Source organism: Bacillus rossius, chromosome 18, assembly GCF_032445375.1.
Source record: "Bacillus rossius redtenbacheri isolate Brsri chromosome 18, Brsri_v3, whole genome shotgun sequence".
Taxonomy (NCBI): domain Eukaryota; kingdom Metazoa; phylum Arthropoda; class Insecta; order Phasmatodea; family Bacillidae; genus Bacillus; species Bacillus rossius.
In genome coordinates, this window is record NC_086345.1 from 28,094,153 (window position 1) to 28,120,624 (window position 26,472).

The 26,472-nt window shown below is 40.9% G+C and overlaps 2 protein-coding genes across 4 annotated transcripts in view; one reads left to right on the plus strand and one right to left on the minus strand.

The window, feature by feature from the left end:
* Positions 1-1,159: 1,159 nt before the first annotated feature.
* LOC134541328 (lysosomal acid glucosylceramidase-like) lies at positions 1,160-13,987 on the minus strand. The gene is made up of 10 exons (XM_063384737.1): positions 13,820-13,987; positions 11,113-11,310; positions 10,543-10,684; positions 8,999-9,155; positions 8,263-8,423; positions 6,914-7,154; positions 5,795-5,939; positions 5,157-5,227; positions 3,389-3,666; positions 1,160-1,417 (listed from the first exon to the last, which is right to left on the minus strand). Exons 1-10 carry the CDS (start codon positions 13,866-13,868, stop codon positions 1,318-1,320), a joined length of 1,542 nt encoding a protein of 513 aa, XP_063240807.1. The 5' UTR covers positions 13,869-13,987; the 3' UTR covers positions 1,160-1,317.
* Positions 13,988-15,807: 1,820 nt separating this feature from the next.
* The window catches only part of LOC134541302 (meiosis regulator and mRNA stability factor 1), a 66,920-nt gene continuing 56,255 nt past the window's right edge, over positions 15,808-26,472 (plus strand). Inside the window, exons 1-6 of one of the 3 annotated variants that reach the window (XM_063384630.1) lie at positions 15,808-15,923; positions 18,177-18,270; positions 19,949-20,310; positions 21,382-21,525; positions 23,787-23,951; positions 25,710-25,826. In XM_063384630.1, the coding sequence (XP_063240700.1) occupies positions 18,210-18,270; positions 19,949-20,310; positions 21,382-21,525; positions 23,787-23,951; positions 25,710-25,826 (849 nt within the window). In that variant the 5' untranslated portion in view covers positions 15,808-15,923; positions 18,177-18,209. Of the gene's footprint in view, positions 15,924-18,176; positions 18,271-19,948; positions 20,311-21,381; positions 21,526-23,786; positions 23,952-24,123; positions 25,827-26,472 lie in introns of those variants that run through there. The other 2 variants (XM_063384627.1, XM_063384628.1) reach the window with 2 other exon arrangements.

Here is a 26,472-nt window from a genome sequence, read left to right on the forward strand (position 1 = left end):
ACCGCTTCCGAAGAAGCCCGACCACCAGCCGCAGCGTTCAAAGCCCCCGCGCTAATTGTGATTGCGCGGGCGGCATCCACAGACGTGTTAGGGGCACTGTCGATTCTGAGTGTGTACGGAGGTACACACGTTACATAATAATTATAATAACCTTTTGTAACAGTATCTATTATTTTTATTTTATTTTTGCTTTTGTCAAGATAACCTAGTAAATAGTATGACTAGTTTGGCTTGTGACCATTACGTGCGCACATGCCCGAGTGTGTGTATGTATGTAACGATAGAATTAAAACAGTTGAATGTGTAACCTCTAAACATGATGTGGTTTGTGTCGTTCCCGACTGTAATATATTAACTTTATCAGCTTTTGTATAAAAAACCTAACGTCGCCTGTCTGTTTCTAATCTTGCACGTATATCTACATACGAGATAAGATTAAGCTGGACTGACAATCATCCGTCACATCCTTCAGTCTGCCAATCACGTGAGCTGCGGCCAATCAGATGTCCCGGAAGATTCCGTCCCGTCAAAACCTTACCAAGCTTTTACTTCCGATGGCCGGGCGAATGGAATAACCTCCAAAATGTTAGCAAGACACCTATTGCCGGGGACCTTTACTGTTTTATAAGGGTTTTAGGTATGTTTATTTGTTAAGCTGCTTCCATTAAATGAACATAAAGAAAATGAATTTAAATATTTATTAAGTCCTTAACTTTCATGATCGTAAATATTATGTATTTAAATAATATAAATATTTACCAGCATTTAATATTTTTGGTCTGTTGGCAGCATTGACATGAAAAAGTATTTGACGGACGTGCGGGTGATTTTAAATAGCTCGACTCGTTGACGAACACACTTTAAAGGAATACTGAACGTTCATTTCTCATTACATCCCTTACAGTGAACCATTCATTAAGTCAGAGCAATTTTAAAGCTTATGGCACAAGTATTTTAGTTTACATTGTTCTGAGATATCACATTGTTGATGTTTGTGAATCCCCTAAACCTGTGACATTTCTGTTTAAATGGTGTTCAATGTCTACACACGAGCTAGATACGCCTCTGGCACTTCAGAAAACACCAAAAACTCAAAATAATTTTATAAAAGTTACAAGCTGTTGATAACATCTGCATCGGAGTCATTGAAAAGCAGAAAGGCAGGTTGAAATTACAGTTTATTTTCAAAACAAAACAAAAAGTTACAGTTAGTATTATTGTACATATCACAGGCATGGTCTGGATGTTTAATTAAGTAACAAATAATTTTGAAAAAAATAGAACAAATGGATGTTGAAGTCATTCGTTGTAAGCTCTTCACTTGTACAGTAGAGTATGAATGCTTCTGGCTTGGAGACTGAGAGTTACACGGCCTTTCTCTTTGTCACTGACGGTAGTCGTCAATGTCTTGTTGCTCCTAGAACAAGAACAAACAACAAATTCAGTTCCATGTAGGTAAGAAGTTATGGAGTTAGTGTGCGCAAAACTCGTCATGTTAATAAATAATACTGAAGTCAAAAAAACATATGACTACTTCAATGGCTACCAATTTTCTCCATCAAATATATTTGGACACATAACCTAAAATATGTTTAAAAACATGTAACACTACCAAAGTTTATTTTTGGTCTTAGTTATCTACAACATTTCAATTTTAATCTTATTTCGAAATTAAATAATGCATCACAGTGCTGGTTTTAATTTTTGAACTGTTGAGCTATTTAAAAAAAAAATTATTATTAAATATGTAAAAAAAAAAATTTCAAAAGATAATATTCGTTACATAGTAGTTAAATTCCAGAAAACATAATTTTCTCTTTACATATAAAATAATTTCACATTTGACAATCATATTAACATTAATTTTAATTATTCCGCTTTCACACCCTCTTTAATCACCGGTGTGTTCTTCGCCATTTTAAGGATGTGGTGTGACGGAAACAGATATAATTTCCATTTTTGCTAGGCACGATTTTGATTGGCCGATTGCATCCAACATCCAACTTATTTTAGAACTCAGGTCATTCTACATGTCAAACAAACATGGCTGCGCTAATAACATCATTACCCTGCAACTTTATTTGACACAACATAATGGAAGTATTGGAAGGGGTTGTAAGCGATAGTTTGACAGTGTGGCAGAGCCTTTACGAATTCCAGCACCCAGTACAGGATGTTTATGGTGAAAGATAAAACAATGGGGCTTACTTCAAAATAAGGTAACGCTAGTTTTAAAATTAAACATGTTTTATAAACAAACATTTTAATTAATCAAATCAGTCTTTCAGTCTTAAAGTTAAAAACTTAAATGAAAATTTAATACGGAAAACTTAGAGAGCATCTTAAGAGTTTTGGGACACGCCCACCTAGAAGAACAAAACCAAGGGTGGTTGCAATTTGCTTTTAATGACTCGAAAGGAATAAATGTCATGGCATTGACTAGAATGGTGTCAAGGCTAACATATGCCTCTGACAGATTCATGACATTGAATAGTATGGTGTCAAGGCTAACAGTTGCCTCTGACAGATTCATGACATTGAATAGTATGGTGTCAAGGCTAACAGTTGCCTCTGACAGGTTCATGACATTGACTAGGATGGTGTAAAGGCTAACAGATGCCTCTGACAGGTTCATGACATTGACTAGGATGGTGTCAAGGTAAACAGATGCCTCTGACAGGTTCATGACATTGACTAGGGTGGTGTCAAGGCTAGCAGATGTTTTTGATAGGTTCATCACAATGACTATGGTGATGTCAAAGAAAATGGAAGCCACACACAGGTTTATAAAATTGACTAGGGTGGTGTCAAGTCTAACAGAGGCCTCAAACAGGTTCATAAAGTTGACTGTGGTGTTGTCGGGGATAAGGTAGGTCACTTAAATGTTCATGTCATTGGCGGTAGTGTTATCAGCGATAAGAGAGGCTACTCACAGGTTCATGAGGTTGACAAGGGTGGTGTCAAGTCTAACAGAGGCCTCTAACAGGTTCATAAAGTTGATTGTGGTGGTGTCAGGGATAAGGTAGGTCACTTAGATGTTCATGCCATTAGTGGTTGTGTTGTCAGCGATAAGAGAGGCTACTCACAGGTTCATGAGGTTGACTACGGTGATGTCAAGACAATCAGAGGCCTCAGAAAGGTTCATAAAATTGACTTGGGGGTGTCAGGAATAAGGTAGGTCACTAAGATGTTCATGCCATTAGCGGTTGTGTTGTCAGCGATAAGAGAGGCTACTCACAGGTTCATGAGGTTGACTATGGTGATGTCAAGGCAATCAGAGGCCTCTGAAAGGTTCATAAAATTGACTTGGGGGTTTCAGGAATAAGGTAGGTCACCTATGTTCATGCTGCTGGTGGTGGTGGTGTCAGGTGTAAGAGAGGCTACTCACAGGTTCATGAGGTTGACTACGGTGGTGTTGTTCGGAGCGAGGAAGGCCACGGCTCGCAGCTCCCCGGACGCCCCGCTCAGCCCCACGCGACGGGAGCCGGGGGGCACAAAGCCCGAGAAGTGCGCGAGGAAGTAGTAGGACGGCTGCTTGTAGAACTCGTCCGCTGTGGAGTTGACGATGACCGGCGCGTTGTAGGGGATGTCGGACCACACGGGACCGCCGCTGGGGTCCAGCGCCAGGTTCCAGTCCGTCCAGCCGGCCACGCCGTTGTTGGCGGACTGCACACACCGCCATCGCGAGACCTTGCTTACTGTTACTGGTGTGTCGGAGTAACCAGTAGCGGATCCAGAAAAGGGGGGGGGGCTAAGGGGCTCAAGCCCCCTCCAAAAGCATCTGGGTCCACTATTGTTTTAGTGTTTACCTTGATAAAGCCTAGCCTCAGCTGGGTCAAGCCCCTCCCAAACCAAAATCCTGGATCCTCCACTGGGAGTAACCCCCGTGGAACAGTTGGAGGTAACGCCCGCTTCCTGTGTGAGGGGTCCCAGTTTCGAGTTCCGGGCATGGGATGGTTTTAAGTTTGTGTTGTTCGAAACTAGTACCATAAAAAATTATAAATGCCCAAAGACATACAGCTACAGATAAATTTTCAAGAACACTTTATTTAAAATAAAATTATTATAAGTGGTAAAACTATGCCAAGGTGATCCGGGTTCTGTTCCCAGTAGTGTCACACACAGAATATATATATATATATTTTTAAATTTTGAGCTGATATTTCTATTTAGTCATAATTTTATTTAAGTTGAGAATTTTGACCTTACATATTAACTGGAGTTAGTGAAAACTTAATCAACCACTGAGAATACTAAAAATATGAAAACACAAAATTTCAAAATATCTTTAAAAAACATATCCCAGATTCTTTTTCTATTTCATGTAATAAAGTATCTTCTGCTCCAATACAATAAGGAATATTTCAAACAAAATAATTCAGTCTACCTACTGGAGCCACCACTGGTGTTGATGCTTGTTGAAACGAAAGTGTGTTTACAGTGCAGAGATGTGATCTGAACGACCGGAAACTCAATTTTGTTTTACTGTACCCACATTCAATCACCAATAACACTGCCATCTATGAATCTACAATAAAGTAATGTGATCGAGAGTGTGTGACGATATAAGGGCTTAAAAAATCAATTGTCTACGTTTTTTTTTGTTCATTGTCAGAATACTGAAAGGGTTTTTTCATTATAATAACAGCTCTTCTTTACATTATGGGCTATATTATACCCGTTAATTTCATTTTCTTCTGTTATCATACAAGCGATCAGGTGGTAACTCATTGCTGTAAACAAACCAAATGTAATAACAATTTTTTTTTAATATTGTAAGTAATAATGGTGTCTATGATTTTACAAAAGGACTGGTTAGCTATAGTAGTGCTACCTTTCGAGTCGATTTTAAACACTACATGGTTAGATACAAATATCGTAATAGGACAATATGGAAAACTCTGGCCAATTATAACTGGCGAAGCGCGACACACTTTACCACATTGTTTGCAAGCTATTTTTTACACAACCACGCCGCTAGATGTAGTTTCAGGCACTTGAAAATGTTAAGTACACCCCGTGCCGCCAGGTTCGCTGTCACCAGCTGTCTCGCTCGCTTCTTGTCTTGTTTCCCACATCGACCCTACTACAATACTTGGTACGTTTCGGGCGGTTAAGAGTCGCCCCGCCCCCACCGGCCGGGCGCCATCGCTCACCAGGAACAGGCTCTTGCCGTAGTACTCGCCCACCTCCCAGGAGCCGAGGGTCTGGAGCTGGATCTGGCGTACTGCACACACGACATTCTCTCAGCCCGTGCGGACACACACGGCTGGTAGTCCTACTAAGCCAACATCTCACAGTACACCCCACCACCAGGCTACACTTGACTGCCGTTCCACAACGACACATCAGTGTAAAACTGTAAATGGATCTGGGTCCACATTATCACTTTCACTGTGCACATACATAACAAATGAGTTTGAATTTCATAGTTACGAAAAATGTACCCGATTTAAATGAAATTTGTTGGAATGCAATTATATAGCACAGTCTGGATTTATATATATATATAATAACCCCCAAAGTAATGCTCCACTCCTGGATAATATTCTCTATAGATAGTAAAAACAATGTTTAAAATAAAAATAGCATTACATTAAATACACAATTAACGTACTTGAAAATAAGAAGTTTTTTTGACCCTCCTGTAAAGTTAACTAGGAGGTATAGTTAGCTAAGCGATTATATTTAGTTTACTTTAAAAGTTTGTATTAATAGGACTATGAAATAGACAACAATGGGAGTTGACAATTTTTTTGTTTGGAAAACTCTGTATTCCTGATTCCGTACTTACGATATGCTCCTTCTGTGTACAGAAAGAACAAGTCTGGGTACTGCTTCACCAGGCTGGCGACTATTTCCGGGTTTAGGGTATCATCATGGTAGGCGTGGATGGCGACTCCTGAAGCGAAGTTCCTGGTCACGTTGCTCTTCAGGATCTGTGACAGAAGTGTCCAGGGTTCGAGAGCAGGACGTTCTGCTATAGTGAGCGGCGAAACAGCTCCGGTTACTAGCCTGGAAAGCTAGGAGAGGTTGGATAGGCCTCGACCGGACCACGGGTATTCTGGGTGTTCTGAGGGCTCCCATAATGAGGTGGGTGATCGGCGTTCGGCGCCAGTAGTGCTGAGTCTTGGGCTAATGAAACAGCCAACTATCTGGTTATACAATCTCTGATTGGTTGTACGGCATGATCCATTACCCATGCCAATGGGGGACCCGGGGCATGTAAGAGCGCCGGGTAAACAAAGAAAAACACCCTGTTTGACTGGTATGAAATACCACAAACAAAGTACCTCTATATTTAGAGGGACACAGAAAACCCTGGAGGGCTAAAGTTATGAGGGGTCAAAGAGATTCTTTCTTTCCATAGCTATTGACACTATCATTAAGGGGTATAGTTGACCTCATTCCTACATTCCTGCTTAACCACGACTAAGAATGACTGTTTACTGTCCGCCACAACCATACAGATTTCGCACACTACAGAATTAAATTTTTTTTATAGCTGCTCAATCCAATAATAAGCTTTCATATAGTGTGTCAGGATTAAAAACATGTTTGACATTATTATTTCAACTTTAATTAATGAAACAAAAAATTTTTGAAGCTCTGTTTGGCCCAAAATTAACTCCAATTTTTTTTGTCAAATATAGCTAAAGATGTAAATATTAGAGTTTAACGTGGTCTTAAGTTAATTATTTGTACTTGTACTTGTATTTTACACACGAATCAAATATATGAAAATGAAAGGCATTATCTACAACACGTTATTATAATTGAAGATTCCCAACAGATGGACCAGCCCAGGCGATGTGATTCCGCAGTATTGGACCCTTGTCTCTGACCAGACTCCTTAACCTGCTAGAGAAAATGAGGTGAGGTTATGGAGAGCCAAAGGCAAGGCAACACTCACGGACTCGAGGTAGCGCGGCAGGTACAGCCCGCTGTCGTCGTACACCATGAGCTTGATGCCAGGCAGCAGGCCCCGCCGCTGCAAGGTGGGCCCCAGGTGCTCCGCGATCCAGCGGCGCTGCTGCTTCGCCGTCCAGCCCATGGAGATGATGTGCACGCGGTGCACTCCTCCTTGGTTGGGCTCGTTCTGCGGCGTCAGTCCCCAGAAGGTCACGTTGTTACGCGCGTACTCCTCCAGGTACCTGCCGCAAGCGTCCAACCACTGGTCACCACGACCTCTCCAACAAGAGCCTACCGTTTGCTTTCACAACTATAGTGAAAGCTCTTCGATCTTTAGCGTTCAGGTTTTATCTGGTTAGATTTCGGCCACTGTCCTTGGCTAACAGGTGCTGCTGTGTGAAGCGATAGCATCATGTACAAGAGTCACTGTGAAATAAATCCAGTTTGCGATCCTCCTATTTTACTTCATAATTAAATAGCGTCCCCAGTAGCTGACGACTCCTTTGGGCCCTTGTGGGGGGGGGGGGGGGGGAAGGCATTTGTTGAGCCGTTTCACACGCTGCCTCGAGCCAAATGGCCACACAACCATCCCTGGGAAAAGAACTCGCATAGTAGTGCATGCAACACTCCACTAGTTGGCACTCTGGGAATGCAGACCATTTTAACATTTGCTAAGGCAGGCGGTCTGAAGTCAAACTATTACTAGGCTTGGTCAAGCGCCATCTTTCCCGCAACATATTGGGTGTTGAAATATGACGATAGCGAGGAAGAAAGTAACTTAAACTTCGTCACATCTCCTTAAAGTTCTTAAGGTCTGTTCTGTAGTGACATGGAAACGGAGACAGATCTCGTGGAACAGAGTTTCTACAAAGGCACGAGAGTAAGACGGACCCGTACATATTAGCTTGGCAATGCTGAGCTCTCCCGTTTACTCAGCTCTGTGCGACCAATAGTGCTGAGCATTTGGCTGTCGTAATGGCAATGTTTGGTAATGTTTTAAAAGAATTTCAAGTACAAGAATATCTATTGTTGTATTATGTATTTGTGGCATATTATATTATACTTGTAAATTCCGTCCATGTTATGAGCTCGAAGCATAATATATAATATCATTAAATTATAATTTGTGAGAGCTTGAAACGCAATCTCATTGGTTGCCATTTGTTACATTTCTGTGCATTGTGGAAGCAGCAGATGCTATAGAGTATTGTTTCGGGGGATCCGTCTCCACTTCAGTGCCATTGTAGAATGGGCCTAACTCCATTGTTTGTTCTGGAGGTCCATGCCGAGCAACAACGGGGCCCAGCTCACAGGACGCACTGCAGCGCAAGTACGTGGGGGTAGGCGCACCTGGCGAAGTACTCGGCCCAGGGCTGGTAGTTCTCAAGGCGCAGCGCGCTGCGGCCGAAGGCAGTGCCGTTGTCCTTCATCCAGTAGGGCGCCGACCACGGACACGTGAACAGCTTCAGCCGGCCGCCCGTCATGGTGCGGATGCGCTTTAAGTACGGTATCTGGAACCACCGGATGGCGAGGCTTGAGGTTGTGTTTTTAAACTTCGCAAGAAACACTGCAGCACATTAATAAAACCTGCTACAAATGAAAATAAAATAAAACCCCTTCTGTAGTAGTTTAGAAAGGATTCAGTTATAGTTTTTTTTTTCCATCAGACTACACGAAAATCTATAAATTACTGTGCGATAGTTTAATGTGCGAAAACATTATGTACACGATAAAAAAAATCTAGTCTTTCAAATAAATGATGTCTGCTTATTTTACAGTTTACGAAACATTTCACTTTAAACTATAAAAGATGTAAATGAGAGCCGAAAACATAAATAAGTTGAAGTCTGATTAGCGTGTTCACATCTTGCATATTTTATAAATGGGCATCTAGAAATGTTTTTTTAACTTTTTGCACATTGTGAAGTTTACAGCACGAGAATTGAAATGTGAAAGAAAGTGGTGTACATGGTCGCGTGCACGGCCGGGTGTGCACAAGTCAGTGTGTCCAGACCGTGCACACCCGGCTGCGTGCATGGGTGCGCGCGGCGGACCCAGTGCTTTCCGCGGCGTCGGGCGCCATCACCTTGAGCCTGTAGTCCTCCAGTGGCCGCAGCGCGAAGTGCTTCAGCTCGGTGTCACCCGCCACGTCGTCGTACGAGTAGTACTCCGTGGAGAAGTCCGAGGCGCCCATCGGCACGCGCACCAGACTGTACCGCGACCCGCTCTCGCCGAAGTATGACCTGCGGCGCGCCAACACGAACTGATTCAGAGGGGCGCGGGATGGGCTGACAAATATTGTAAACCATGTAACTACTATAGCCTCTTATCTTTGAAGTGATTAGGGGTTTGGAGGGGAGTATTCCATACCAATTCCCTCAGACCCCCCAAAAACAGGCCTATCAGAAAGAAAAGCATTCTTGTTATAGCTTCATTCCCGCCCCCCCCCCCCCCACCTAGTGTACAATCACTCGAAGGTAATAAACGCCCAGGTGTTAAAAGTTTAAAGGCAGCCTGGTGGTAAAATATACTGCGAATTGTCAGGATCTCTACTCACTGGCCAACATCACTGACTTGACAATTAGTGGGACTGGTGGGTTGCATGGGTTGGGACATCACTTCTCCCCCTTGACCATTTATTGGTGCCTCGTGATAGTCCACAGTATCTTGAGAGAGCAGTGGGCCAGCTTACCAAAGTAAACCAGATTCGTTATGTGTGGTTCAAGTATTAGATTCTCGCACAGACGTTCAAAGACAACTACGACCATCGTGTGACCTTCTTCATTTCTAGATACACTATCATTTAGTGGCATTTTCTACCCCCAAGTTGCCCTTCAAGAACAAGTGCGTTAGAGATGTGAGCATTCTTATCTTAACGCGTCCCCACAGATCTAGAGCCAATTGTTAAAATTTGCCTATAGTATGTGCCGAATCCATAACATATTTATTTTATTTAAAGTATCTATAATTTATGTATTCATGTGGAAAAGAAATATTGATTTGTGCAATTTACTTCATCATCTTTTATGCAAATGTTGTAATTGAAAATGTAAAAAAAAATCTATAGTGTTAAAAGGTTAGCTTTATAAGTGTTATTTCTTATTCGGGTGTGTGTGAACATTGTGATTTGAAATGTCAAAAAGACTTCCAGACTTGTGAGATATACTTTATAAGTGTAATTTATGTTTTCTTGCAGTTTTTTTTTTTGTTATTTCATTTTATTCAGACTACTAAAGAGGCAGAAGCAGATACGAGGTATTATCAAAAGCAACGTGGGAATAAACCGCCGAAAGAGGAGGCAAAAAGTACCAGTAAACGGATGCGAGAGTATAAGGCGTGGAAAAAGGATTTTTTTTTTCTTTTGAGAACATACCCACATTCTTTCAAATTTCAATTATTATCTCTTGATCAATAAAAATATACTAATAATCTATCTTTATCTATACATAATTAGCAAGAATTTTACTTCTGTCAAGGGTGAACTCCACGCAAACATTTATTATTATTATATAGGTTCACCACTGGTATTTATTCACTTTTGAAGCGGTGATCTCTGAAGGGGACTATCACTTATTGAACCTTCAAACAAGGAGGAAGAGGCTTGGGGCGGCGGGCAAGTGAACTACTCACTGGAGCAGGAGCTCGCCCGCCTCTTCGCTCAGGCTGTGGATGTTGATGGCCGTCGAGTCGGTCAGCGCGCCCCCGTAGCCGATCATCTCCTGGTGCTTGCTGCTCCGATCCACGTGCAGCGTGACGGCCTTTCCTTCGCCGCCTGGAACAGCACTGCCACGTTTCATGGCTAAAGGCTTATAAACTGGAAAATAAACTATGGTTTAGGGTGCTCAAATGGACAACTTCAAAGAATAATGTAGGAAAAATACCAACTGCTTTTTGGCTCCTGACATTTGTAGTTTCATTTATTCACAATAGGTACATAGTAAAGTGTACGTGAGAAAAATTTCCCTGTTTATTGTTAACTGATTTGTGAAGATGGCTTTAATAAGAGGGTTGCCTGTGATTCGATGCTTCTTCAATTGAGGATCTCTCATTGGCTCGGAGTCATTCGGGAAACTATGGCCCAATAGCATAAACTGAACAAAGGTACGGTAACAGTGTTTTGATTTCAACTGTCACAAGCCGAATTCGCACATTTTTTTATGGTATCTTTTTGTATTTCATTATCTATTGTCTTGTACTCGCCAGTGGCATTGAAGGTGTGGAGGGAGGGGCTGAGACGCAGGCCGGCCTTAGTGGATGTGTAGAGAAGGCAGGACCCGCCGGTCACATGCTGCTCTGCAATTGGCTCTCTAGAGTCGCAGTAGGTAGCGTTGCACACACAAACCATGCTGCTGGCACCATACTGCCTGGGCGCACAATCCTTCCCCGCAGACACGCGACCTGAAATACAAAACAATGGATATAACATTCAACATTTCATCGAACTCCAAGGTCATAAGAAACTGACAAGAATTGGAGTCAATTAGACGTAACAGAGGTGGTAAACAGCGGGGGTAAGGTAGGAAATGAACGTTGACGTCGTCTGGCCGACGACCACCCCAGAGCCCGACCTGCACCCGCCAGTATACGCTCCCGCTAACGGAACACACCCCTGGCCATGGCCCACCCGAGTCAGGCGAGCCGAACAGCAATTAAAGGCAAAACCGCGGAAACCTGAGTAGACAAGAGAAGAACTGTACCCATTCCTCCTGAAACATTAAATTAGGATTTTAGCGACAATAAAATCTCTTCCAGACACACCCGTTTGGAGTCTAGCGTAATGAGGTCACGCCTGGCGCGAGAGAGGCCGAGCCTCCCTCGGACGCCATGCCAGTTCGGCAGTTCAGCGCAGCTCACGGACCGGGGCGGACCTACGTCCCACGGAGAGGCAACATCCTTTGTCTTCATCGAAAGTAACGTCCGGTAAATATAGTCACTAATTAACAGAACCCCTTTTATTACTTAACCTCTCCGTGAGTACCCGGTCCCTTTTTTCGGTCCAGGACCTAATCCGGCCGCATCAATTTAAAGACACCCCGCACCACACTTGGTCAGCGGGGCTGCTCTTCAGTATACGGCACGGGCCGCCTCCCGCAACTTACAGAACTTTATTTAAGGTCACGCGCACGGCGCTGACCACAAACCCGCAAGGGAACTTGGACAAACTTAATTGCGGTGCGTGTTTCACCATAGTGGGCACAACACCCGCGCCGAGACATTTGCATACGGGATTGGCCGTCTCCAATCGTCCGCCCCCTTAATTCAGTGTATTTTTGTATCCCGTATTTTGTATTGCTAACTTACGTTACCCGAGTAACGAGTGCCACGTAACTTGTGCGCGCCCCCTTAATTCAGTGTATTTTTGTATCCCGTATTTTGTATTGCTAACTTACGTTACCCGAGTAACGAGTGCCACGTAACTTGTGCGCGCCCCCTTAATTCAGTGTATTTTTGTATCCCGTATTTTGTATTGCTAAATTACGTTACCCGAGTAACGAGTGCCACGTAACCTGTGCGCGCCCCCTTAATTCAGTGTATTTTGTGTCCCGCCTTTGTGTTACGAAATTACGTTACCTGCGTACCCAGTGAGACGTCTGAGACGTAACAGCATCCGAGGCCACGTAACGCGGAACACAAACAATACGGCGCCACGGAATAACGAGTAAACCCCCCCCCCCCCCCCCCCCCCGGGGACCTCTGTAGAGTGTTGTATTGTGTACGACTCGTTCCTATGAATAAAAGGTACGACACCACCACCTCAATTCCACGTCTCTTATTTAAAATCATCTCACGCAACACTGCCGCCGGCCCTAGTGGGCCACGCAGGGGCACATACATCCACGACCCCAAACTCACGACTAGAACCGAGCTAGTCTGGCGCCCACCCGGACAATACGTAGCAGGAACAGCCTTTTCCCACTAGGAGCCACACCGGGACTCGAGCCCGAGACCCCGGACGACGGCATTGTACACCGAGAAAACTCATCTACTCACAAGAACATCAATCATGTTCATGGTTAGTAAAACTCTACTGTCACATTCCAGAAAAAGCAAACGTGACGAAGCAACCAGGTGTGTATAATACAAACTCTAGGAGCTCACACACTCAAGATAGCTTTACTGATTGGCCACATAATGGAACACACTTCATTGTATTAATTTCGTTGGCCTACAGCCGTGCGCCAATGACCATACAATCATTTCATTTCTTATACGAAGCCTTTTTCAGTATCATATTATCGATCAAATTGCCGTACGTAGATTAACACAAATGCTTTACCTGGGATTGAACCCAGAACCCCTCGCACCGTCAGCCACTGTGCATCCGGCCTTGCTACGAAGGATGGAACATGTGATTCCAAATGGCAGGATCGAACAAAACAAAATATTCCACGATGCAGGGCGGCCAATCACACTCAAGCTATTCACTCAGTCCTACACTGCCAATAAATGGCATAGAACGGTTACATTAAAGAATCTGCCAAACAATTTAGATTCTGTGTTAGTTCTCAGTAATCGTAGGCCATGCCTCACATTTTCACTCAGTAGACGTTCTGTAACTGAAGAAAGTCTAAAGAAATGTTCTACCGCTAAAAAAGAAAACACAAGCATGCAACCCATGAAAATCATTGTTATCTTAATCCGCATATTTAAGAGCTACGGAATAGCTACCTTTCACTCTTTTGGAAATTTAGTTATATAATTGGAGTTTGCACACTCAATTTAATTTTTTGCAGGTATCTCTCAATTTTACTTTATGTTTATTTAATTTAGCTTTCATAGCTAAAACTGATGAAGATTAAACCGTTTTCAAACAGTATTATGGACAAGTGTTAACTCCTTGAAATTTATGTAAGAATTCAATAGTAGGCCTATAGCATTTTATTTTAAATGGCCAGCCTTTACTCACTTAGTGTCCATGTTGTAGACAGAAACAGCCAAAATATAATAGAAAACATTTTATCACATTTGGCACACTTTCTCCGAACTAAAATCAGGACAAAGTGTATCTGAGAGTTGAAAGATGAAATTTTTCTAGTAATCTATCTTGATAATAATGGCAGGCAATTAATCAATTATTTAACCATTGTCATCTTATCACTGATAATTTTGCTCTTACATTAAAAAAGTTGATAAGCTCTCTTATGACCTTGACGCGATATTTAATACCATAATTTAAGTATCAAAAAACTTATATTTTGTAATTAAATTTAATGTGAGCTTTTTAAAATTTTTATGTATTTTAAAAACCATTATTTTCATCATTCAAGAATGCTAATTTTTACAAACCACGAACACTAAAGTAATGGTATACCCCTTTGAGGCTTATACATTTTTGCAGAATATTAGAGAAGATGTGTATGAAGCCATGTCGCCTATGGTTACTATTGTAGGTCCATATGTCGGGGCGTTGTGTTAAGAGTAATGTAGGTTTATTTTTTCTTTCAATTCTCGTATTTTGTATTTACCATTATAAGGAACATCAATTTTCAGTAACATGTTTTCACCTTGTCTAGAAAACCTTTTTTTCCACCTGTACGATCGAGTCATAAACCATGTCGACTGCTTCTGCTGAGACTGCCTTACCTCTCGCATGGTTATAGTAACTTCACCTGTTTCCAAAACAGATGACAAAGTATAATCATCCTTCAGCAGCTCTCAGTGGCCTCAACGAAATCATTGAAAAGGGAGACTAGCTAAAGAATTTTTTCACTTGCTGCCTTCCGTTTGGAAATGTAACCATTAGTAATATCTTACGAATCTTTTAGATTTTCACTATTTAGTAAACCTAACAGAAAATTAAATCTGAACTCAATAGTAGCTGATTTGATTTGATTTGATTTGATTTTTTTATTTCATTCAATAGACCATACAATGATATAGAATATGTCAAAAATTTTTTACAAATAAACATAAATACTAACACATAAACAGGTACAAGAACAGTATTAAAAGCATTACAAAATTAAAATTATATAATATAACAGCTGCTCTTCCATTAATAAGTACCTCTTATATATTATATATAAAAGAAATTATAAATAAAAGAAAAGTCATACATAAAATAAAATAAAAAAATTACGAAGCTACCTCCTGTTCATAATCATCTATATTATAAAAAGCCTTATGTGATAAGTAAAAAAATAATTCCTTTTTAAATAAATTATATTGGTCCATATTTTTTAGAACTGATGGTAATTTATTTAATAATCTAAAACCATCATTTCTAACTAACTGTAAAGTTTTTTTTCTTATGAACCCTTTGCAGATGAAAATCTGCATTAATTCGCGTAAAATGCTCATGAATATTAGTATTTTTTTAAATAAATTAATTTGTTTTTATGAATAAACAATGATACTTTGTAAATATAAATACAGGGCACAGTAAGAAGACCTAAGGATTTATAAATATCACGGCAACTGTCCAAACGTTTCATGTGGAGTAGTGTAGTATAATTCTGATTAATTTTTTTTGTATAATAAAAACTTATTGTAGATGATGAATATTACTCCCCCAATACAAGCTGTGTGATTCATTAGTTTGTAAGTTTTGTAAGTTGAAACTTGTGGATAATTTTTGAGAAATATATTGAATTTAAAAGTTATTGGTTATAAAATATTGTAAAAAAAAGTTTTATTAATTAACGATTTGAATAGCACTTTTTAATTCTTCTGGAATGACGAACGCCAAATATTGTTCTTGGTAGAATAAATCGTAAAAGATACCGCCACCACGAACGTATGTTAAAAAAAATCAAAGAATATTTTGAATTTTGTCCAATGGGAAGAAAAGACAGGAAATAACGTCTATTTTAACTAATATGATTGGTCAAAACATAAATGTAATTTTACTGCAGTCGTTGTGGAAGAAATAGGTAGAAGAAATAACAAGTGAGTGTCAAGCTGTTAAAATGGCTGCTTTGTGTTGCTAGTATTTTTTGTAATTTGTATATTTCTGATTGCTTATTAGCAGATAATGTGGCGAAGTTTGTATTATTAAGTGTTGGGCATAGGTATGTTAGAATTTTCGTTTATTAGTATGTTGGTTTAATCCATAAATTAGTTTTAAGATACTGTAATCATGATCTGTTTGTTTTGAATAATTTGTAACGTACACATGCAGAAACAAATGGCCATAAATAAAATTGTGATATCCGAAGGCAATTGATGTAAGAGTGGCTAACGAAGTAGTCTTGCAGAGTTTTAAGACGGTTAGGTTTTTTCTTTGTGATTCACCACTCATCTCACCGTGAGATTTTTTCACTCCAGTAAATTGAATAGAATAAGAATTATGATACCTGTTAAATTTTACTTGCTAAAAACACCTTGAAAATTCCTAAGTGCAATTAATTACTTCGTAATTTTTTTCTGCTCATTCTGGAAAAGTGCATTGCATTTGAAAAAAAAAATCCCGTGTAATTTTTCAATATCCTTCAGTATTAACTTTTTACTTATTAGTGGATTATATCATTTCTGAGGTAATTCGGAAATGTTTTGTTGATAAAAGTTGAAAGTCGCAGCATACTGGAACTATAAAGTGGGATGATATAATTAAATAAATTTTATCAGTATCCAGGCTTAACACCACAGATTTCTTTTTTCACCTTATTATCTTGTGTAAAGTGTAAAACTATGACAATCACAGGTAGAACAATAGCTGCATCCAAATACTAGCCTAATGGACTCCGTAGCTAAGGGAGCCACTAGGAATGCATCGTGGATGCAGCCATCTTTGCGTTTCTGTATTCTCAAAAGGGTTGCATTGGCATCACTACACGCGTTCAATAAAAATCAAGATTTCTGGTGACGCAAAACACACATCCACAATGTGTCTCCACAACATTAGCTTCCGAATCGTGTTTTATTTTGTTCGTACATAATGTTACTTTAGAATTAGGACATGGTTAAAACATTATAACAATATAACTCAATTATAGACAAACATGTTAATAAAAATTTCCCAAATGTGAACTTAAACTTAAAACGGTATTTAATGCTCATTATTATAAGTATTTTAATATTTTGATATTCACTGATTTTGATCACTGATTATAACAACATGACCAATTAAATTATTTTTTTTTAAATTGGTTATTATTTTAAGTTTTGCTGAATATTCTTAGATATCACGACTTGAGATGGCTATGTGAACATTAGTATGACTAACTGTCTAGAGGTGGTGCTGGCACTAAAATTATTCAGATGTATTCCATCCCTTGGAAATGCATCATCTACATTGTGGCTGCATTTACTAAGGGTGTAACATGTCAGTCGTGCCCTGCTATGACGACGGATATTCCTTACACAAAAAAAAAAAAAAAAACCCTTCGAAAAATCTCTCGATGACTGTTGCATGTAGTGGGGTGTATAGATTGTTAATTTGCTTGAAACTGTTAATGAGGATTACCAAATGAAAACGTTCGAAATAAAGTTTCACTTTTATTCTTATCACAACAATCCAATCGCCGAGACGGTGCAACCATTCGGCCCGGCCCTCACACCACTGATGAACTCAGGACATCACAAAACCCTTAGGGTAATTCTGTTAGCTGGGGACTTACCCCAAAACACTGCCTTGCCATTTGCTACAATATTTATTCCTACAACTATGATTAAGTAACCCTGCTTTTCCTTGCTCGGTTACATATGTCTGTCTTTCTCTTACACCTTCTGTCTCTTTTTTTAGTCTAATCTGACTGGGATGTTATCAGTAAAAACTGCGATAATCGAATGGGAGGGAATACCGATATGCTGAAGTATCTATGTATTTTTCAGGTGGGAATTCGTCAGATAAGTACCGGTATGTGGCCAAAGATATTCAAATAGAGAATTATGCTTTATACTTCGCTGGGCTCATTTTCGTTTTCCTCTTTGTGCGATGATTCGTCCCCAGCCCAAAAAAAAAAAATAGAACCGAGAGAGATAGATGAACGGAAGAATAAGTCATAGTGTATGCACATGCATAAATGTCAGAAAATAGATATAGGTATCCTGTACAGTCAGCTGTGAGTGCCTTGTATTTTATATTTGCTACCAGCGCGCTCGCGTTCCTCCTTGTTCAACCAGCAGCGTAGAGAGGGGGTTTTTTTTAGACAGTTTCTTCATTTGCTGCATAGATAGTGCTACCTGTTGTGAATTTCATATTTCATTTAAAGTTTTGGCATGTTCCAAATGGCATAATTGTTTGAAGAAACAGGAACACGCACAGTTTGAATTGCCAAAGAAGTTTAGCTTCTATCACGTGCTCTTTTTTTTTTCTGTTACAGGAGACAACATGAGATATATCAGAAGAAGAAAACATGTCAAAACATATGAATGTCAGTTTAGAAGTGATCAGTATGGTTTACCAGTCATTGATAGGCAAGTGAATTCAATATTTATTAATTTTTCTAAGCGACAGTGTTTCCCTTAATGCAGTAAACCTTTTCCAAGGTGAAGGACAGGGAACTATAAATAGCATATTTGATAGTGTGAAGTTGCTAATCATGTGGTTTAAAGGAATTTGAATAACTTAATAAATTAATAAAATACGATTAATGTAAAAAGTAAAATTGTCTTGAAGTTACCTACTCATGGAAGGGTTGGTATTCAGAATGGTGTACAATTAATGATGTAGTGACTTAACACTCTCTGGAATATTCTCGTGCATGATATGAGTACAGTGCAGTGACCATTTTTTAATTACAAAAATATTGTTTTCATAAATTAGTAATGATCGTTAAGAGGCGCGCCTAGTCAGGGGTGTACGTGTGTTAGTGAGGTAGGATGATAAATGCGACGCTCACTGGTGCTTTTAGCGCGGTATCGCCTCTGAACGCATGGCTGTGGACAGTCGCAGTCTTCTCGTCGTGCATTTGAGCGGTAACCGTAACATACAATGGAGAAAAGAAAATAAAGGTGTAATGCAAGTCTCTTGAGTACTATAAAGTATCAGGCAAACAGGTTCATGCCTTAAAATTAATGATTCAGTAAAATTTCGTGGACATACGCTATTGCAGTATTATTAAATCAAAATTCCTCATTGCATGAATCGTTTAAAGAACTTAAAATTTATTTTGAAAGCATAATTTTTATCCATTTTCATTCTTCTAAAAATATGGTTTACAATCGAAATACGCGAACTTAACTAGTTATTCACTGTCAGCGTATTCTTAAACGCCTTTCTTAAACTGGCACCACTCTGATTGCTTGAGCAGTTTTCAAATAGCATGAATTTTTGCGAAACTCTGCACACTTTGTGCGTGCTCAAGTAGACAGGGCCCTTAAAAACTTTTGGTGGCATCGCACACGGTTGTGTCTATTCTGAGATACATAACCAAATAAACTAAAAAGTACAAATTTAAGGCTTTCTAACCACAAAGCATAGGTTCTTAAATGAAGCATGGTATTTTAAGAACTGGTTACATACATCAGTCAGTCTCATTGAATAGTTATTAAATATGCTAGTTTTGAAAAGTATTTTCTATTACGTAAGCTTACAAGAGGGAAAAAAAATCATCGAAGAATGATGCGCTGAATCATTAAAATGCTACATCCACTGCAATGTATAGACAAATGTTTTTAATATTTTTATAGTAATATGATTTTTTTCAAGTAATTATTTTTTGATGAGGGGGAGGGGGTGTAGGAAAATTTAAGAGGTTATTCTGCCGTCTGGCTTAGTTACGCCGCTGTTAGTGAGCAATGCAAGGCTGGCTACGTGTTATGAAAGTCACGGAAGTAGCACATAAAACATTCCTGGATCTGGAACCAAACTTAAATTTCTATCAGCATTTTGCTAACTTGCAGTTTCTTTATCAGCTCGTCACTCCAGTTTAAAGTCATTCATTAGATATTTATAGTTTGATGACTGTCCAAACAAATAATGTGGAAATTATGTCTGAAGAGGGGTATCAATTTTGTATGTTTAATTTCGTTATTTTATGTATAAATAAACTGATTTAAAGTCCTGACGTAGGTTCAACTAGACACCCTGAATGTTTACGTGGGTTGCATGTTGTCGTGTGTCCGTGGAAAAGTTTGGGTCTTTCCGTTGCAGGGTCTGAGCGCACCGTTGACCCGCGGTGGATCCGCACCGATGAAAAGACGGAGGAAACATTCGGGCCGCCGGTCTCGGCCCCCCTCAGTCACATTCCGTTTGAGTTCCCGCCCCCGCCGAGGGTGCCCCCGGCGGGGCGGGGCGCCCGGCCCGTGTCCGCCTCCCCCCACCTCTGCCCCTCGGACTCTGACAGCCTGTCGGACTGCGGCCGGGACGCCGTTCCGCGCTCGTCGCCCGTCGCCATCCGCGGCCGCCCGCCCGACGCGTGGGGCAGCTCCCAGAGCGACAGCAGTCCCGTGGGCTACCACCGGTTCCTGCCCCTGCCGCCCATCGGCGTCTTCTGGGACATTGAGAACTGCCAGGTGCGCTCCACGGGTTAACGAGCTGCTAGCGAGGGGTCGAATCCTCCCCTCCATCCGAACCTAGGTTAAGATGTCAAAAATGAAATAATTTACAAGAAATTTAAAAAAAAAATAATTATCTGACATCAAATGGTTCTCGATGGCCTTTGTTGGCTGGTGAACTTGTAAGCTACATTTTAAATTGGTAATTCGTGAGATTTAAATTAGCTAACCTGTATCGTCCAACCCATTTTACAACATACTACATATATCACTGTATTATATTTATAATTTACATCTAACAAAACCTTGATAAACTACTTGAAGTATATCACAATGCCCACTTACAGAATGATTGGATAACATGTCAGGATGTCAAGAAAAAATTTTTTTCAAGTGTGATATAGAGAGAGGTGGAGATGTACAGTTATGTAGTGAGATAGAGCAATGACTCTCTCTCTCTTATATATATATGTGTGTGTGTGTGTGTGTGTGTGTGTGTGTGTGTGTGTGTGCACACCTACTTCAAACAAATAAAAAAAAATCTGTGCTCTCTCTTTTCTTTCTTTTCCTTTGAGTACTATAAAGTATCTGTAACATGTGTTCGTGAGTTAAAATTAATAATTTTGGTACAATTTCTTGAACATACAGCAACTCGTGGCCAGGTAGTGTGCTAGTAAAAAAAATACGAACAATAACACCAAAATCTCCTGTTTTTTTTTAAAAAAAAAAAAAAAGGGAAATGGCGGTAAGATAAACGCAAGAAGTGTTGTCTGCAGTGGCGTAGCCAGGATTTGTGTATGGGGGGTGTTAAGAAGTATGCCCCCCCCCCCCCCCTCTCTCTCCCCCCCCCCCCCGTATTAAAGCGTGGGGTTGGATTTTAAGGTGTAAAATTTTGCTATTTTAGGAGTTTCCGGTACTTAAATTTAAATATTGTAATGGTAAAATTTTTATTAATTTTTAATATGAAATTTGTTTGAGTGATTATTAAGAAATTAATTAATGAGTTTGTGCTAAGGGGGGGGGTTAACCCCCTGGCTACGCCCCTGGTTGTCTGTGCTGCCGGTGGAAGCTCGTGGTTCCCCCGGACAGGTGCCGAAGGGCCGGTCTGCCGTGGCCATCGTCCAGGCGATCAGGGACAGGTTCTTCGCCGGCTACAAGGAGGCGGAGTTCCTGGTGGTGTGCGACGTCACCAAGGAGAGCCCCCAGCTCGTGAGGGACCTGAACGACGCGCAGGTGGGCCTCCGCCGGCTCCCCCTGGTGTGTCCGCCCCCGTCGCCCGGCGGCTCCACTTGTCCGGGAGCTCCTCTGTCGCGTGTCCGCGTGTGGTCGTCCCGCTGCCCGGTGGCTCGATGTGCCCGCCTACCCGGGCACACACACGGTGCGCAGAGCTTTAGGAAAAACAACGCTATTTCAAAACTACTCAAGATATCCGAGTGGGGCCTATTTACGAATAGCATTTAAGAGTTCGCTGAGGCCCGAAAAGTACTTTTAATTTCGGATTAAGTTTTTAAACTGTATTTTTAGAAGCGTTAAAATCCCTAAAACGCGTGTTTCCAGAGTAATTTTTAGGCATAAAACAATCAGTACAGATTCTTGAAAGCACTTAAGGGGCTTGCATAACACCTTTATCTTCATTTCTCCGCCATGTAATGTTGCGGTCACCGCTCAAATTTCACAGTTATCCTGTGCCGACGATAAGACTGCGCGCCAGTTCAGAGACTTGCGCTTAGAGGCTATACCGCGCTGGAAGCACCAGCGAGCGTCGCGCTTATCATCCCGCCTCACTAACACACGTACACCCCTGACGAGGCGGGCACCTTCATATGCCTGGAACAGGATGGCCACTCACTCGTGAATTTCGGGAAACCTTGAAATAGTTGATCATGTGTTCACGTTTGGTCGTCCCGGTGCCCGGTGGCTCGATGTGCCGGGAATCTCCTCAGGTCGCGTGTCCACGGCGGCCGAAGCCGAGTTGCCGTCGGCGGTTTTGGAGCATTCGCGGTTTAACGGGAGAGGCCTGGCCGACGGCGGTGTGGCGAGCAATCGCAGTTTCCACGTTGGCCGGTGGGCTGGTTCGTGCGGTTTCCAGGCATCGCGTGATGTGATTTTACGGGATGTTTCTGTGCGCTGCTATTGGTTTTTATGGGGAACGATCACAGTTTCCAGGCACATAGAGCTGCCTGAATTGCTATTGGTGGTTTGAGAGCAGTCACGGTTTGGTTAATGGTGTAGGAGCAATCGCAGTTTCCACATTGGCTGGTGGGCTGGTCATGCGATTTCTTGGTTTCACATGCTGTGATTTTACGAGACATATCCCTGAAAAAGTTTGAGTTTAATAAAATTAGCCAGTTCCTGCGAATACTATTAGATAAAATTCTTATTATTTTAAATTTTTCGTTGAATTTGTATAATAATGACACTGTTACGTAAATGGTTGTAATAGTCCTGAAATTAGGCTTCTTTGGAATCGTGATGTTTTTTTTTATTAAAAACAACTTTGGATGTTTTATTAAATTATATTCGCATATATTGAATATGTTTCAATTCAATTCACACGTAGGGTAAAATGTTTTTTTTTCTGCACGGAAAATTAGGTGCCAAAATACAGAAAAAAATGTAACCATATTAGAGTGGTGTAAAATGGAAGTCAATAAAAAACCTGACGATGTATTTTCTTAAGCCAATAGTTTGAAAAATCCATAATTTGTTGGGCCAAATGGTTAAATAATTAAATCATAATCATAAATTATTTATTACATATAAAAAAATACTTAGTTGAAAAAAATTCTAAGTTTCTCACTTTATCTTTTTAGCTTCATGGATGTGATAACATCTTATAAATCGATGAACGCCGGCTGCACGCACGAAAAATTGTCACGTTCCGCCTGAGCAGAGCGTGCAAGAACCGGCCAACCACCGTGCGAGAAAATCTTTTATATCATCAAACAGGTTTAGGCGGGCTCTTTTAACTAATTGTTTGTGATTATATCTAAACAAATCATTTAAATTAAATTTGCAAAATACTTTAAATAATATTTGAAAATTAAAAAAGTGTGCAATTTTCATCAATGTTTTCTCGCGACGTCATCACGTAAAATTATCGTCCGTAAACCGACTTTACAGACAACACCCCTTTTTATTTTCTGAATGAGTCCCACCTGGTGTATTTTTTCGGTAACAAACAAACAAATTGATTATTTCAAATTGTTGACCCGGATATCAAGTAAGTTCATGAATGGCAGATACTCGCAGACACGTACGCTAGTGAGCGGGCGCCTCGGTGAGTCCTGCAGGAAGGGAATGTCGCTGAGGCAAAGTTCTTCACACCGTAACGTCGACTAAATGTTCTGAGCTAACGAAAGGTCAAGAATACACAACATGAACACTTCTCACAGCTGACAAAATAATGTGGTGACAAATCACATTTAAAACCTTTAAACAGCGAGCGAGATACTGGCGCTGGCGGATCGCACAAGCCCCTCCCCCCTCCGCAGGTGAACCTGATCCACGTGTCGTCCACGTCGAAGAACGCGGCGGACGAGAAGCTGCGCCAGGCCATCCGGCGCTTCGCGGACACCCACGGCAGCCCCGCCGCCGTCGTGCTCATCTCCGGGGACGTCAACTTCGCGGGCGACCTCAACGACCTGCGGCACAGGCGAGTGTCCCCCCCCCCCCCCCCCCCCTCGCGCGCGCTCTCCTCCCGGGGCCAGCGACCGGGACGAGTCTGAAGTATACTAGCCAATACTCGGCATGTGTTGAAATGCATACGTGAGTTTTTTTTTTTTCTGTTTATCTCTCCATGTATATCTTTGTGTGTATGTATGTATGTGATAGTGTGGATATTCAAAAATATTTTTGTGAAACTTAATATTCATATCGCGTTAAAATTCTGACATTTCGCGGATATTTCGTAAAATAACAAGAATATCGCGAATAGTAATGAATTTCACGGCATTGCCAGTTATTTTGTGAAAACGAAATGCTTTAAAATCAAAATAGGTGATCGGAAACACATTTGTAAGTGCTTAGAATGTAGTTCCAAAATCGTTAGTAAAATTTCGCGATTTTGTCATTAACGAAATTTGAGTACCCCTAAACATAATTATACTAGCCAATACTCGGCATGTGTTGAAATGCATACGTGAGTTTTTTTTTTTCTGTTTATCTCTCCATGTATATATCTCTATATGTGTTTGTGTGTGTGTCATATATATGTATGGACAGTCTCCGGGTAAAAGGTAACAAGTCAAGAATTCACTTTTTGCAGGAGAAACAAAAAATCTCTTGGATAAAAATTGAATTTAAATACTTAAATTTTTCTTGCATTATTCTTTCATTTACCAACATATTTACCAACATAGTTGCCAATGATTAAAAATGCATTACATATTCTAAGTATATTTAAAGAGTTTAAGTGACTTGTTCTCTAAAAAATCGCCAAAATGTGACTTGTTACCTTTTACTTGGAGACCGTCCATATACACACATACACACACATGTCTATACAGTAGAATCCCACTAATCCGAACTAATTGGGACCGAACCCTGTTCGGATTAGCGAAAATTCGGATTAGGCGTTATTTTTGTCATTTAATGCCATATATTGTCTTATTGAGGCGTAATTAGTGTCTGATGTCAAATATGTACCAGGTTGCGAAATGGCAGAAGAGTGCGTTGAAAAGTGGACGGCCATTGACGACTGGCCACAGATGAAGATATCGTAGCATCTGCGCAGGGAACGTCAACTGATCTCGATGCAGACGACAGTGAGGAGGAAGGGAACGCTCCGACTGATGTTGTTTCTCACACTGCCGCAGCCAGCGCCCTTGATCTGGCTTTGCGCTACGTCGAGCAACATGCCGATGCAACCCCACCAGATGTTATGTTTATGCGGTGTTGGCGAAATATTGCATCTTCAAGCCCATTTAGTACATTGCGTCAAAGGAATATTACTGATTTTGCCTCTTAGATAATGGTTTGCTTTTTTACGTTTTGTTTTTTGTCAATCCTGTACATAACATGAATTCTACAAATAGTATGCAAGTAAATTCAAAAATTTTCAATACGTACATATGTATTTAAGTACTAAGTATGTACTTAATCTTATTTTTCTCTTTTCAGTTAGTGAAATAGCTAAAATATATGTTTCTTATGTACATATTAATAAATGTACGACATTACTTGAAAAAAAATTGATTTTCTTTACTTTTCCTAGTTCTTAAAAGTTATAAAAAAAAATTATATTTTTTGTCCTAGCCCTGTTCGGATTAGCGGGGTTCGGATTAGGCAGATTTTCGGATTAGCGGGACTCTACTGTATCTGTGTGTGTGTGTATGTATGTATGTGTTCGTGTGGATGTTCTGCATGCGGCCAAATGGTTTCTGAGAGTTGGACGGATGCTCCCTTGTCCCAGGAAGAAGATCCACGTGATCCTGCTGCACAACTGCAGCACCTCCGAGGCGCTGATCCTGTGCGCCAACGAGCACCACCTGTTCTCCGGCCTCACCGAGAGCATCCCGCTGAAGAGCTCCAAGGTACCCGCGGCGGGACGGCCGTCTTGGTGGCAGCACACCGTTCGCAGACGGATGCGACATGACTAGAGACCTGCAAAATTCGCGGTTTCGATGGCCTTCAGGATAGACCGCACACACCCCCTGTACACTCGGAGCAAACAACGCAAGTTCATTATGGGCTGCCGACTTGTAAGTCGTCCCAGCTGGTTTGACTGTGATTCGATCCTCCATTGTTTGAGGGTTTATGTAACTGGTTGAGATTCGTCCGGATAAAACTGCAAGCCAGTAGCAAAATCATCTTAAGATGTTTATGTGCTTGAATTCTAGCCTATCACCGAATGAAGTCGCGAGTTTTGCAGGACTCTAAACATAACCGTATCTGCCCGTAGAAGACGTGCCGTTCCGTACGGGTCGCACCCTTAAATTTGGCCCTAAAATAACGGTGCGACGATCATGCGATGAAACCACGGAGACGTCGGCAACCGTGTCTTCGAGTTTGTTTGTTAGTTTAATTGCTTTCGTTAAACGTTTTTAACTCACGTTTGAACAAATTCTTAAGTTTGATGGAAGTGATTAACCAGTTGGGGCCCAGTGTATAAATTCGTTCAATAAAGTGTTATAAAATAGCCATGCGTAGTGTTAATGTTGAGCATTCGTTTGAGCTAAC